This window comes from Dendroctonus ponderosae, unplaced genomic scaffold (genome assembly GCF_020466585.1).
Source record: "Dendroctonus ponderosae isolate FM_Combo_2020 unplaced genomic scaffold, Dpon_F_20191213v2 Dpon_F_20191213_8, whole genome shotgun sequence".
NCBI classification, from domain to species: domain Eukaryota; kingdom Metazoa; phylum Arthropoda; class Insecta; order Coleoptera; family Curculionidae; genus Dendroctonus; species Dendroctonus ponderosae.
This window is the reverse complement of record NW_026019016.1, coordinates 6,515,725-6,529,572: the sequence shown is the minus strand read 5'-3', so window position 1 is coordinate 6,529,572 and position 13,848 is coordinate 6,515,725. Positions and strand designations below refer to the sequence as shown.

The 13,848-nt window shown below is 33.7% G+C and overlaps 2 protein-coding genes across 3 annotated transcripts in view; one reads left to right on the top strand and one right to left on the bottom strand.

The window, feature by feature from the left end:
- On the bottom strand, positions 1-6,331 carry LOC109533196 (ubiquitin carboxyl-terminal hydrolase 5). Its single transcript, XM_019898453.2, has 15 exons — positions 6,116-6,331; positions 5,872-5,997; positions 4,975-5,157; positions 4,715-4,874; positions 4,495-4,653; positions 4,349-4,444; positions 4,095-4,293; positions 3,954-4,046; positions 3,739-3,892; positions 2,026-2,226; positions 1,791-1,966; positions 1,452-1,690; positions 784-909; positions 504-731; positions 1-395 (listed from the first exon to the last, which is right to left on the bottom strand). Exons 1-15 carry the CDS (start codon positions 6,209-6,211, stop codon positions 223-225), a joined length of 2,409 nt encoding a protein of 802 aa, XP_019754012.2. The 5' UTR covers positions 6,212-6,331; the 3' UTR covers positions 1-222.
- Positions 6,332-6,576: 245 nt separating this feature from the next.
- The window catches only part of LOC109533192 (thyroid receptor-interacting protein 11), a 30,974-nt gene continuing 23,702 nt past the window's right edge, over positions 6,577-13,848 (top strand). Inside the window, exons 1-3 of one of the 2 annotated variants that reach the window (XM_019898441.2) lie at positions 6,577-6,823; positions 6,960-7,021; positions 7,266-7,313. In XM_019898441.2, coding sequence (XP_019754000.2) covers positions 6,733-6,823; positions 6,960-7,021; positions 7,266-7,313 — 201 coding nt within the window. In that variant the 5' untranslated portion in view covers positions 6,577-6,732. Of the gene's footprint in view, positions 6,824-6,956; positions 7,022-7,265; positions 7,314-13,848 lie in introns of both variants that reach the window. The other variant, XM_019898439.2, reaches the window with a different exon arrangement.

The window sequence follows — 13,848 nt, the reverse complement described above, 5'->3', positions numbered from 1 at the left end:
TACACTGCGTATCAAAAACGTATATTTAGAAAATGACAAGAGCTCAATTAATGACTATCACGCTAGTCAGGAGCTATTAAACAGTAAACACATAAAGCCAGTTCCATATAATATCAACTGCTTTAAAATGCAGTTGATTTTATAAAGGCCGCATTTTACAACGCAAAAAAACCAATATTGTAATTTCAACGTACAATTAATCTATTTTGACTTACGGACTTTTTAAAGTCTCTCATAGACGTAGAGATAGCCCAAATCTTTAGGGGGATTCTCCGAAAGAGCCACTTTGCTGTCGTTGAAAATCACCCATTGGCCATCTTTTAGTATATGAGCCACATAGTGACCCATAGAGGCCGAGGTGCCCATGTGAGAAATGAAGGCTATCAACTTGTATTCTGAAAATAAGGCAAAAGATCAAGAATATCGCGTTACTTGCTAAACAAATACAACCAAAAGCGTGCACGAAAGAACGCAAATAATTTGAGACTAATTGAGACACTTACTACTATTTCCATCCCTAAACTTCGGTTGAGGGTTCGGATTAGCAGACGCCACGCTCTCATCCGTCTCCATATCATCTGCATGGGAAAAGATCCAATCCATGGCTCTTTGCACGTTGTTGTCGGTGTTTTTCAAAGCTTTAGCAGCCAGCTCGGCAGTGAAACCCATTAAAATGATATTTTGCAACGCTTCAGGGTCTGGTATGAAAGCGGATGCACAAGACTCTGTCCCTGATAATTAAATAAGTCAATTAACAGACAAGTGATTTTTTAAATAAATTACCGGGAAGAACAAACGGATGGCTAAAGTCAGAGTCGGTAATGTGTTCCATCAACCAAGCGGTTGCTGCTTCGATCCCAGAGTTTCCAGTTTGATATAATGCACGTTTGCATGATTCGGCCGGGAAACCTGAAATAATTGTCGAAATATTAAAAAGTTGGAAACTGTTCGAGAATGAAAGATACACCAAAGGAAACTCAATTGCTATTTGCAAGTTGAATAGCCAAAGTACTATTACTTTACTTGAAAACGATTTACATCTTTTACGGCAGTGATCCAGTATTTTCAGACCTTTAGCTTCCGATCAATATAAAAATAAATAATGCATTTGATTGGGGTAAGCTTAAATTTAGCACATGCAGGGCTACAATTTTAAAACTTGCAAGCTCCAGAATTGAAAAAGATTTGAGAAATTTGTCTGCTTAGGCATCAAATCTAGTCTGACCAGTAACCAAAACTAGCATTCCATTTTATCAAACAGCTAAATAATTTTTATTCGATTTACTTAATTTTAGATATGTTAGATGTTTTTATGTATGGAAACGGTGGATTATTTCCTAAACAAAGAGAGCTAGAACAAAATTATTTAAAAAAGGTTCTTTCCAGTCTATTTACATCAAGAAAAAATAAGTTTTGCACTTGTTACCTCGATTGACAATTAAATTTCTTACCCATTTCTTGAAGCTGTACCAGTACTGCTTCGTCAAATTTGGGCGCTGGTGGAGGCACCTCCAGTTCGGGTAAAAGTTCCTCCGCTGGTTGAATACCACTTCCACGCAACGTTGATATATCAATAACATCGGGCATATCTATTAATACATCTAGTTTAATCGGCACCCAGTCTTCCTTTAGTGTGAATTTTTTTAACTGTATCGCCAGGTAATCGGGAAACGTTGCCAATCTTGTCGTTCTAAATGGAATAGTTAATGATTTAAATGTTTTAGACGTAGTTAAGGTCAAATATTTGGATGTTATGCAAATAAATGCATTAAAAAACTGCAAATACTTACTTTCGAGCTGTTACATTGCCATTGACCGCGGAACTGAAAAAGTTGTTAATAACTTCCGATTGCACAAACGATTCAATGCAAGAATGGAAATTAATTTTCGGTCTGACAATGGATTCCGGGTCAGGTTTCTTGCCCTGAACTTCCAATTCCTGTTTCCGTGCTTCATAAGCTGCTACCTAAAAAAAAACCGAAAACTTCAATGTGAGGAACATTTAATTGTTACCGATCAACCAACCTCCTCTTTATTGACTGCAGCCTCCATGGGAATATTCAGCCCCAAGCACACTTCGCTACGGGTTAGGTATTTCACTTTTTTGCTCTGACCGCATTGAAATCGCTCTTCCACTTCGAATTTGAAACATTCTCCAGGATTTACTTTGTCTTTATTATAGCGTTCGAGCAGCGTGAGTATGTGAAGTAGGAATTCTTGAACATCCTGCAAAGAGACATCATACGTTTAGCATATTTTTTGTACTCGCCTATTTTCTTGCTTGTTTCTCTAAGATTGAGAATTGAAAACATGGGAAACTAATTTAAATCATCAACAAACAACGAATTAAATATCGCTCATTAAACATTGGATATTAAAACGCACTGTTTTTGAATATAGAAAGCTGGTCGTATTGCGGTTTACCTCATAACATAGATGTTAATAAAAATTAAACCAAAAAATCATAAGTGTACACGTTATTTTTCAGGCATTAATGAAAAATAAGATACAAAATATTGCCTTTTTGTAAAATCGCCCAGAATACCTAGTTTTGCCTTCTTAGGAAATATCAATCTCTCTGGATGGTTTTACTCAACTTTAAAATTATTTCTCCTTAAATTCGCATCGCCCAATATAAAGCAAATAGAAATTTGACCATCTTTAAACCCTGACTCTAAAGATACTAAAAATTTCATAAAAATCGCGCCGAATCCTGAGTTGCAGTTTAGTAAATATCGGTCTCATAATGGATGTTTTTCCTCGACTGTGTTTTGACTTTTAAAAATTCACATCTTCCAAACTAAATCAAATAGCAATTTGGAACTTTTGCCAAATTTAGAAGACACTTGGTTCTAAAGATGCTGAATGTTTCATATTAATCGTCCAGAATCTCAATCTCAAAATGAATGTTTTTATTCAACTGCGTTCTCTCCTTTAATAATTCGTATCGTTTGCGTTATAATTAAATAGCAATTTTAAATTTTCAACATCTTTAGAAGACCCTTGACTAAAGTTTCATACAAATTGTCCAGAATCATGAGTTTTGGCAGCTTCTCACAATGAATGTTTTTTACATAAGTGCGCTACTTTCTTTAAAAGTCCGCATCGTCCAAACTACTGGAAAAAAATCGTTCATAATCCAATTTTTTACCAGCTTGGCAAATGTGTGTTTAAAAATTAATAAATCTTAGTTTCATAATAACTCTATAAAATTATTTTTTTATATTTTCTTGTTGCAGTTGGCTAATTTTGTGAATTAGCTCAAAAACTCAGAAAGTGTTTTAAACATTTAATTTATTAGTCTTGTTTTACGATCATCAGTCGAATTACTTAATTATTTCGGCAATTGCAGTTATTTTTGATGAACATCTTTTTCTGTTTTTTCGATTAACATTTTGCCCGTTAACGGAACACGGAACGCAATATAAACACGAACAAAACGAAGGCCCGACGATTCGTAACGTATGTTGTATTATCTGTATTAAATATGTATTGGGTAAAAATATAGATGCCTTGGAATTGCTCTTTATTAAGTCATTATTCCTTTATATGTAGTTTTCTACTTGAAAATTAAATATAGAAAACAAAGTAAAACACGCTAATAACCATTAATTTCGTCAAGACATTGCTGAGGCGCACAAGAAATTATTGACCCCTCTGAATTCACCTAAATGCCTCAGCGTAGTGCATCAAATGTAATTATCATTGTTAGTCTTAGTAGAATTGGATAGCACCTACCTGTTGCTTTTTAGTAGAAAATTCCGGGTGTCCTTTCCCAATGAGAGTTTTAAACATTAAGGGAGTTATGCCTGGTGGATCGGCATCTACAGGAGATCCTGCTGGCGGAGGCACTGAATACTTTCCAGACAGCAAACCTACGCCTAACTTTGCCCTGTAATATTAAAAACTCTTTTAAACCGTCGAACACAGATAGAGCGCTAAAATCCACCTACATTTGAATGCTGAAGTCTTCGGCAGGGTCAGAGGTTGGCTGCTGAAATATTCCATCGCTACCTTCATAGTATCTTTTGATGAAGTCTGGAATCCTATATTGGGGACTTAATATTGGGAGTTTTTTTTAAGTAAAACCTTACCGGAATAGAACCTGCATCAAACTATTAAGATAGCAGGAATTTCCCATGTTTTGCATGCCAGTAAAACCAGGGCCGTAAATAGGTTTCAATGAGCCATGACTTTCACATAACATCGACCACTCGTTGGTCTTCTGATTTAATTCCAGTTCCAGTTCAACCATTGACTTCTCGGTTTTCTCCAGATCGGAAATGTTGATGCCTAAAAAAGGCAATTTAATAAAGTTCTTATAAAAATGAAAACAAAACGAATGTACCCCAATGCTGTAGATGTTGGGCTAATAACGGGTCTTCTACCATATCGTCTTCACTGTAACTGAACACATCCGCTTTTCCATCTTTCGTAATGGTGCCTGGAAAACAAATTTGGTAATTTGCTTAAACGCCTAGTTCAACAACATACCTAATTTCACCGCGAGAGGACATTTCGATGCATTGTAATGCTCGGCAGCATGGTTATTTCCTCCAGAACCATCAAAGAATTTCCTGCCACATAAGACTGAGCCATCACTCAGGTTCAGCCACAAATTTTCCGTTTTATCACATTTTTCACATTTCCAGCCTATAGATGTACACTAAGCATGAACTCCTACTTAAGTTAAAATTAATTTAAATCAGTTTACCTGTTGGGGGGATTTTTTTCCCATTGTCCAACTGCAAAAGATTATGGGCATGTTTGGATACCTGTCTGGACTCACCATCCCATGTTCCACTCAGCGCTTCCAATTCTGCCAATTTACTTGCTGAAGGCAAATCAAGCAGAGCTTGTACTGAGAGTTTCACCTACAAAGATAGAAAATTCGTATGCAAAATATGTATCCCGGAAAGTTTAACAAATTTTTGCAAATGCATGCAGTAACAACTTTAGTTAAGTTTAACTTACAACTTCTGGCAGGTTTTCATTGGGCCAGTCAATCGCAACGAATCCAGGAAGAACAATGATTTCATAAAAATCTTCAAATTCGAATTTTTTAGCTCCAGATTCTGGATCGAATCCCCCTTCCACTCCAATTGCCAATCGAGTAATTTTTTTCTCAGGGCCATCTCCCTGTGGTGGTGATGAGACCTGACTCATTAAAATAGATAGTGAAATCAGAACACTTGAGTAGAAATTGAACGTTCTTAAAAATAAAATTAGTTAAAATGGATCGCTATTTTGTTATCTTTTATACAATTTTTTTTTATCGAAATTCAGGCTTTAGATCTCTAAGCGGAATGTAACAGGAAAAAATTAGTAGGTATAACAAACTTGAGTTAATATGAATATGAATATTTCCTACATCTTCGCACAAATATTCACAAAATGATTAATTTTCAATGCCTGGAAAGTACCACCTCCACTAAAAGACACATGAACTACTACTGATAACATAATTTCGTTATTGATAAACAATTCAAGAAAATTGTATTCATTTTCGAAAAATAACATGGTTCGCTTTCTTAAGTTCACCTTAACTCGCTGATGAAGCAGAGCCCAGACAAATATTTCCTTTTAAAATGAGGGCCAAAAATAAATTGCCTCCACAGATAGTAGCAAACGTGCCGAAAACTTGCTTACTTTTCCGCACAAAACTTCTTTTTAATTAGACAATCGCTTTATACATATACTCGAATAATTTGGGTATGAGATGATACTAATTGGTACATTTTCGACAATACCAAGTAGCAGATTTACTTTGCTTCAAAACGAAGATTTTGCGTTCCAAATTTCAACGTTTTGCAAGTTTGATTTAAGCAGTGCAAGTGGCATTTATGGATTGTTCGTGCATTGTGTTTTTACCTCATGACGCTCTCGCCTTAAATGTAAATACACGGCCTCTTGAGTCCGAAGAAAATGCCTTTCGACATGATCTTTGCCAAGCCCAATGAAACTAGTTAAGCTCACATATAAACCAGTATTGGTTTCCTGGAAAAAAACAAACAATTATAACGCAATTAATTAATTAAATCACGCCAACATGACAAACTTGCATTGAGAAATAAGATTTTTATTTAAGGAAATACCAATTTTATCTCAAACATACAGGATTATCGAAGGAATAAACGCATTCATCTTTATACACTTTGTCCAACTGGGTTGGAATTTTAATATTCTTCACATTCTGCTGCAATACCTCCATGTTACTTTTTATTGTGCTTTGCTTGTTTTTCTGTGACAAAAATATAATAAACTAATGAAACTAATACAAAAAGCCGATCTTATTGACATTGAGCACAGACATTGATATACATCAAAAAGTCATGGTCATGAAAGGAAAACATGGGAGACTTATTAGTGACGTCAACGCGTTCACACCAAAACTTTTATTTTAATTCCTTAGCTAATCTATTTAATTTTAGAAGCGTTAAATAGTTAATATTTTTCTGTTTTGAATCAATAAGGAAACCTCAGAATTAATGGGAGTATTTTCTTAAATTTATTTGTTGGATAGCTGAATGTATAGCTTCAGGAGCGTCACTCGAAAACTTTCATTTGGATTCTGGTATTTTGGCATATGTCATATGTGAGCCGTGAAGAAATTTGTCAACAAAAGTAGTGTTGGCAAAAGCACTAAAATATTTTTGCTGAAACTAGTTTTTTAAATAGTTAATGTGAGTGTCATTAGTGTTTAACCATATTATCTGAGTGTAAATAATCGAAATGTCCGGGTGGTTAAATTTCAACGAAAGTATTAATACCATTAAGGGGCAAATTAGCAACTTTGCTACCAATGTTTTGGCTGATGATGCAGGTAAAATTCAATAAAAACTGTTTTACTTACTTGTTAAATTATTCTGGTGTACTGTGAACTAATACAGCGACAAGCCTCAGAAGCACACAACAATTACATTTGGGTCAGAAATTTATTTAACAATAATTTTCAGAAGACGAGCCAAGAGAATCTACAATTGAAGACTATCAGAGACTTTGCAGCCAAAAAGACTTAGAGGTACGTTTCCTGATAACTGTTATGTTATTTCTATGTGGCGAATCTTTAATGTAAATAAAATTAATTGAATTAATGTTACCATAAAATGCAAGAGCCTTGAACTTTACTACCTACTATTGTTCTGGCTAGTTTTAAATATGTCAATTGCAATAATACTTTAATAGTCACATGTTTGCGAGTGCAGTGCAATGCATTTTACTACTAGTGGGTTATCTAGCATTAAAACCATTTTATTCTATTGCAGATCGAACATTTGAAGAAGGAAAATGAGAAGCTTAAAAACCACTCAAGGGTGAGTCGAAAGACATTTGTATTTCTGCTCAATGTACCTGACTAGTATTATAAAAGCTCACTGACATTGTCCTGAATGTTTTAGACACTTCAATAGAGCCATTTGAATAATTTATTATTAAATATTTGTATGAATTTCGCTAATTTCAGTCGTCTTGATGATAACATGCTGTAATCCATTGTTGCATAAATGAAGCTACATTTCTGCCAGCCCAATGGAATTCAAATTATTGTTAGACAGAATATGTTGTTAACCTGCTTACTGCAGTATCGTTGAAGCATAGTTTTTGCGAATTTAAGGTCAACCCGATAATTAAATCTATTTATTTTAGGAAACCGCCAAGTTCTGATTTAGAAAATAGTCAGTTTCATGTTTTTGTCAAGGCAACACGTTCTATGGATTATTAGTCTTGAACGGTTGATTTAATGTAAATATTCTTTTGTGCGCAAAATGGCGAATGAGATTTATTAATACCCCAATTTCAGCATTTGCATTGCAGTAGCAAGGTTTAGTTTTTTGATCATTTTTAGTATGTGTTGAAAATCGTGTTAATTGGAACAACATACTTGAAAACAAAACCATTTTTCGGAAAATCTCATATAAATGCCCATCTGAAAATCATCCCATAATTAAAGTCATTAAATGTTGTTTTCGATTTTTCTTCAATTTTTCAAAGTAATGGTTTTAATGAAAGCTTAATAGAACAGTTTTGCGGATAGTGACAATGCTGTGCCTACTTTAGACTAGACTTGCCATTGTTTGCGATTTAACGAAAACCCTCTTAGACCACGAACAGTATCAAGGAAAGAAAAAAATTGCAGACAAAACCAATTCATACTTTTTTAAAGATACTCCTTAAGTGAAAACCACTAAATCAATTTTCTATTAATAGAACGGGAGAGGTTGTATAACGTGGCCGCCCCGATAGGCAGATATAAATGCCCTAAATTTTTTCATATTTGCTCAAACTAGTTTCTTAATCACTGCATTTCCAACATAGGGAGACAATCGATTTTGCGTAGGATCAATATATAGAACCAATAAAGTCGGACTCGATTAGATAATGTTTTGTGCCGATTATGTTCATAATATTTTGCTTGCAAAGTAGGTTTGTTCTATTTTTACTTGTGAAATATGGCTTAGTCGATAACTTGTTCCATGACTAATTCCTACATAATACATATTTCGCTTATCTTATTTTAAAACCATTGGGTTAAAAAAAATCTATCTTACCAAGAAAAAATCTGCTTCTAGCATAACATATGTGCAGTTTTATTCACTGGATAACATAGACCATAAATGTGCAAAAATGTACATTCTCTAAAGTGTGATTGATTTTCACTAAATATACAAGAAAAAATTAGTTTAAATTCGAATATTTTAAGGCCCAGTATTCTAGCTTGCCAGAGGTCTAACAAATAAAAAGAAAAATATTTGTCGTAGAATAAAACTTTTTGCCCAATTTTCAATATATCGAGCGGAAGTTTAGCATACAACTGGGATACGGCCCAAAAGACAAGGCTAACAGAACGTCTTACATTTTTTTCTGATCAGCTTCAGATAGAAAACGACTAGAAATATCGCCATTATCACATAAAGTATTTTAAAAGAAAATGCTCTAAACTATACTGTGGCAAAGAAAAAAATGCGTTTCGCTTTCCTTCAGGTTTGAAGTTAATATCCTTAAAAATTCCTTAAATATCCGCATATATGGAACCGAGGAAAAGAGTCTTTACCAATTAAGTTTAATCCGAACTTTGTCAGCTCTAAAGGGATAGAACCAAAATATTAAAATTTAAAGAGCTATAAAAGTTCAAAACCGTTTATATCTCACAAACGCCTGAAAATACTAAAAAAAATGTACGACGTTTCTTATAGACCTTTTACTAATGATCCTTTCAAAAGTAAGAAAACGTAAAATTTTAAAAATTATATGTTTTTGCCTCTACATTTTATTCAAATGAAAAAAAAAAGTTCCTAATTTTTTAGTTTTTCGAAAATTCCTAACATTTAGAGAAATCGAAAGATTCCACTGCTGGTTGAAGCGTTTGATTGAAAAAACGGTTGATTTTATGGATGAATCTGGAGTACTATCTTCTTCTAATCAGGTTTAATCGGAAAACGTAATCATAAAAAAGTTAGGAACAAATCTGACAAATATTTACAGCCAGTAGAAGATTGAAAAATGATACATACACATAAAAACGGTTAAAAATATTTGATTAATCTTTAGAGCATTTTGGAGACTTTTAGAGAGAGCGTCCCGAAAATCGCCTTTCCTTCATTAGGTTTGGTCAGAGATTTCTAATATCTAAAGACATGAAGACAAAAAATAGATGAATCAGAAAATGTTGGGAATATTACAACTGTTGCGGATTTATTTTTGCGCGGTATTTTATGAGCATATTTGCGATAAATATATAGAAGTATTCCAAAAGGATTGGAAACTTGATGTTGATAGTACGGTAAATATAATAATTTTCGACGAAATTTAGGCAAAATTGTGGAGTTGACTAATTTATTTTGCCAAAGGCTCCCAGGGCAGCGTCATGCTCATATTAGGGCTGATACAACGTGTTCGTTTTGTAAAACTCCTTTTTCTTTCGCATGTTTCCATCACCCGGTATACGGCCATATTGAAATTAAAACGGAAAGTAGAATAGCAATAAAGGTCCAAACGTTTCCATTTATGGATTTTTAAGGTTCCAATATTGCCAGTTGAATTTAGCTATCGCGCATTATAACTTCTAAACATACACTCCGTCTAGCTTGTAACAATATTAAATGTTCTTATCGAAAGTAAACAGCCAGATGGTATTTGTGTTAACACGGGAGATAAGAGCGTCCCTAATATCACCAAAACGTTTTTTTTTGTTGAAACCTTATTATTTTCCCAGAAATTGCACGCTGGCAAGTCGATGATTTCATGATTTGTTGACAAAATAAAAAAAATGTTGGACGTTGTACTTTTTTTCAATTAATTTTGTGCATAAACAAGGCAAATAATAAATAATTTCATATCTAATGTCTGTATTTGTTGTTCCTAACTGATAACAAAAAAACAATTTGCGTGTTGAGAGATTAAAAATCGATACCAATTAGATGATCACAACTACATAATTAGATTTGCAAATTTAAATCGGGTCTAATTAAGTCTAAATTACTTAAAGCCATAATGACGCCATAAATTTTCGATTGCAACTGTTGCGCATTTCGATAAACAAATCGAAAATGTTTCAATGAAATTGATTTAATCCCTCATATGTACCCGTTCAAACTGCAAACCAATAATGTTTCCTAAATCCTTGAAATATATTGATAGATGATTGTGTCCTGTGCAAGGTTTGCTTGTCAATCCCCAAAATTAATATAGCATTATCAACCTGGGCAAATATTTGAGCAAAATATCATGGAGGAAATGTTCAGGAATGATAACGGTCCTTTCACATGCAGTGTTTGAGCAATTTTAACGTACGAGTTCCCAAAATGATACATAATAATACAGGACTTTATTCTTATTAACTTAGCCAATATCCATAATACAACAAAAACTGAAATAATTCATAATACGAAAAGGCGAGGTTCAGTACTTCAGATCAAAGCATCTGAGGTCTGTTCAACTAACCTAAACTAAAACTAAATACTTAATCTATGGAACCAATAATATAATAAAAACTCTAAGAAAATAAGAATGAAACTCAAAGAAATCAATATAAAAAACTTTAAAATTTGATATCCAAAAAATGTTTCCTGTTGATCAAGAAAAATACCTTAACTAGAGGAATTAGAAGGGCGGTTTCAAGTTTGCTAAAATCTATAATTTGAGTCCCACTTGGTATCCGGATGGCTTAAAGAAATCCTTTACAGAAAGGAAATGCTTTTCTTCTACTGATGCACTTCAGCTCTGAGATTAGTCCAGAAGGTTTCACCCCACCATCCATTCTTCTGATTAAAACTGGATAATTTCCAATATCAGCCTTATCAGTTTCCATGACAACTTTTCCCATTATATAAGTACCTTTCCACCCTTTTGTTCTGATCTGTTGCAGTGTTGTGGTGAAACCTTCCGGTAAGAGCTTCATGTATTACCTTTTGCTTTTTTTGTCTCTTAAACTGAACAATCAGCTTTTTAATAGCAAAAAGCTCGCTTCAGCAGGATTTTTAATTATAGCGCAAGCGAGTGTTTTGAAAATTCGTTGGGAGGTCAATGCGGAAATTAGTCTTTGCTTTCCAAGGGATTTTGTCGCAAATAATCAGGAAAATCCCGCTTTAACAACGTTTTAAAGTATGTAGTTCATGCGAAAGTTTGTTGTTGATAATTTATTCAAAATTGGTCGTATACAAGGTGATCTTAAATAACTGAAGCTTGCTCTTTAGAAAGAAACCGTTTTTAGTCTTCCATTTTCTCTCAAAAGTTTAATTTCTGTTAATTTTTTTTGCGGATATGTAAGAAGTCCTTTGAAGTACGGAACTGAGCTTTTGTACACACATTCCAAACGCTAGTAGCTGCTTTTTCGGATCCTATTCGAATTCATTGAATGTGCCAGTGGTGGAGATATTAATCGTATATGCACATAAAGTGGTTACGTATGGGGTTTTGCTTCTTAATTTATACGCCACTGGAAGAACTACTATCTGAAGAGTGAATGTTGAAGCGTCAATGAATCTGAGTTAAAAAAAGCTGTCTGGGTTTATTGATCCATAGTGTGGATATTGTTAGGAAAATGTGTGTTTCTGTTCACAAAATGCCACTTTTCCCGAAAACGGTTAACTTTAGCGCAACAAACCAATAAAACTTTTTGTGTAAAATACATTGACGCTTCAGTATTTGCTTTCCAAATGGAATCCTTTTCCGGTTGCGTATAAGTTTCGGCGAAAACACAATATGGTAGGGTAACCATTCATTAGTACGTCCAATAAATTCGAGTAGGGTGCGAAAACGTAGCTAGTGATGTGTATGCAAAAATAAATTTCTGTAGTTTAAACTGTTTCTCAAATATTGGGAACAGAGAATAGGGGAATATTGGGAAAAGAATCTATTTTGGCCGCTCTTTATTCGAAAACGAAAGCACGCAGAGAAAAATGAAAGAGGAAAAAATGTTGATTTTTTCATAAGGATTCTATAGGTTTCATTTGACACTTGTTTGGGAACACTCTGTATAGAATGTTATCCGAAATGAAGTTGCATGATTTTAACTGCATATTTTGAGCGGAAAATTTATTTAGATTCGCGGAATCTTCAAATTTGACCTGCTGTGTTTTATTTGTTTTTTCCAGTTCGGGTTTTTTTTCATTACCTTTTATGTAACTTTCTAATTTTTTGCTTGCTGTAATCGTCTTACAAGCTTTATCTTTCCTTTTATTGTTCCTCAACCGACTTTTGTTACAAAGCACCTTTGCAATATGCAAATAGGAATTTTTTTTATATGCCGACCGTAAACCGTGGAATCGATAACCTGTTGGGACACTTAGCTACGAATCAACCTTCAGTTATAATCATCATATTATTTTCGTTTAAATATTGTTAAAATAGTAATTAAACTACATAAAAAGGTTGGCAGTTCATCTGCTGCAATGAACGAATTAAATTAAATTGTTAAATTTTGCTACCCTGTACATATTTCGAAAACAGAATGTACATTTTTCCGTAGTGACTTTTATTGAGGAACACCCAAATACAGGGTGTAAAAAAGGGGCGGTTTGCGTAACAGTAACTTCAGGAAGCGTTAATATCCTCAAGAAATAAAATACTTTTTCACTTATTACATTTAGGTAGTTATTAAATTCCTAATTGCTCGTTTGCTCATTTTGAATTGAAGCGTTATTTCAATACAAAATAGTATTTAATAGAAATTGTTAAATAGCAAGGACAGATGATGCAAGAAAATTCTCAGAAACAGCGGAAAAAGGCCACTTTCATTTGTAGTGTTCGAGCAACTTTTATGTGCGATTTCTTAAAATCATGCATCAATAATAGTTTTCAAACGAAATACTGACACTTAAATATTGAAGCTAAAAATTTCTTTGACTAGAAAAATTTGAAAGATAATTTTCGGTTTATTAGTCTGTGTAATATAAATCTTGCTGTGTATTCAAGCAGCAAAAGCAAATGCAAGCAAAGATGCGTATTCAAGCAAAGAATTGGAGAGTTGAATAAGAATAAACATTCGTTTATTTCAGAAATTGTTGTTTTTGTTTTGTGGAAGTTTGTTAATGACCATAATAACGATATGTATGAGATCATACGACGATAATGGAGCAAAACACTATTTTTCTTGCCATCCGCAGACTTCTGAAAACGAACAGAGTACGTTTAGGCTTTGGCGTGTTGCCACTCCCATAAAAAGCCCTTTTAAATTCAAGAACATACAGTTAAAGCAACAAAAATTAACACTACAAACGCATGAAAACAAAATAACAACTCGGTTTTAATCTAAAAAAATTAATTGGAACATGAAATAATTTTACTCTGTGAGAAATTGGTTCTTGAAATTTAGCTACCAAGTAAACACGAAAATTCTCTTCTAGTTTCTAG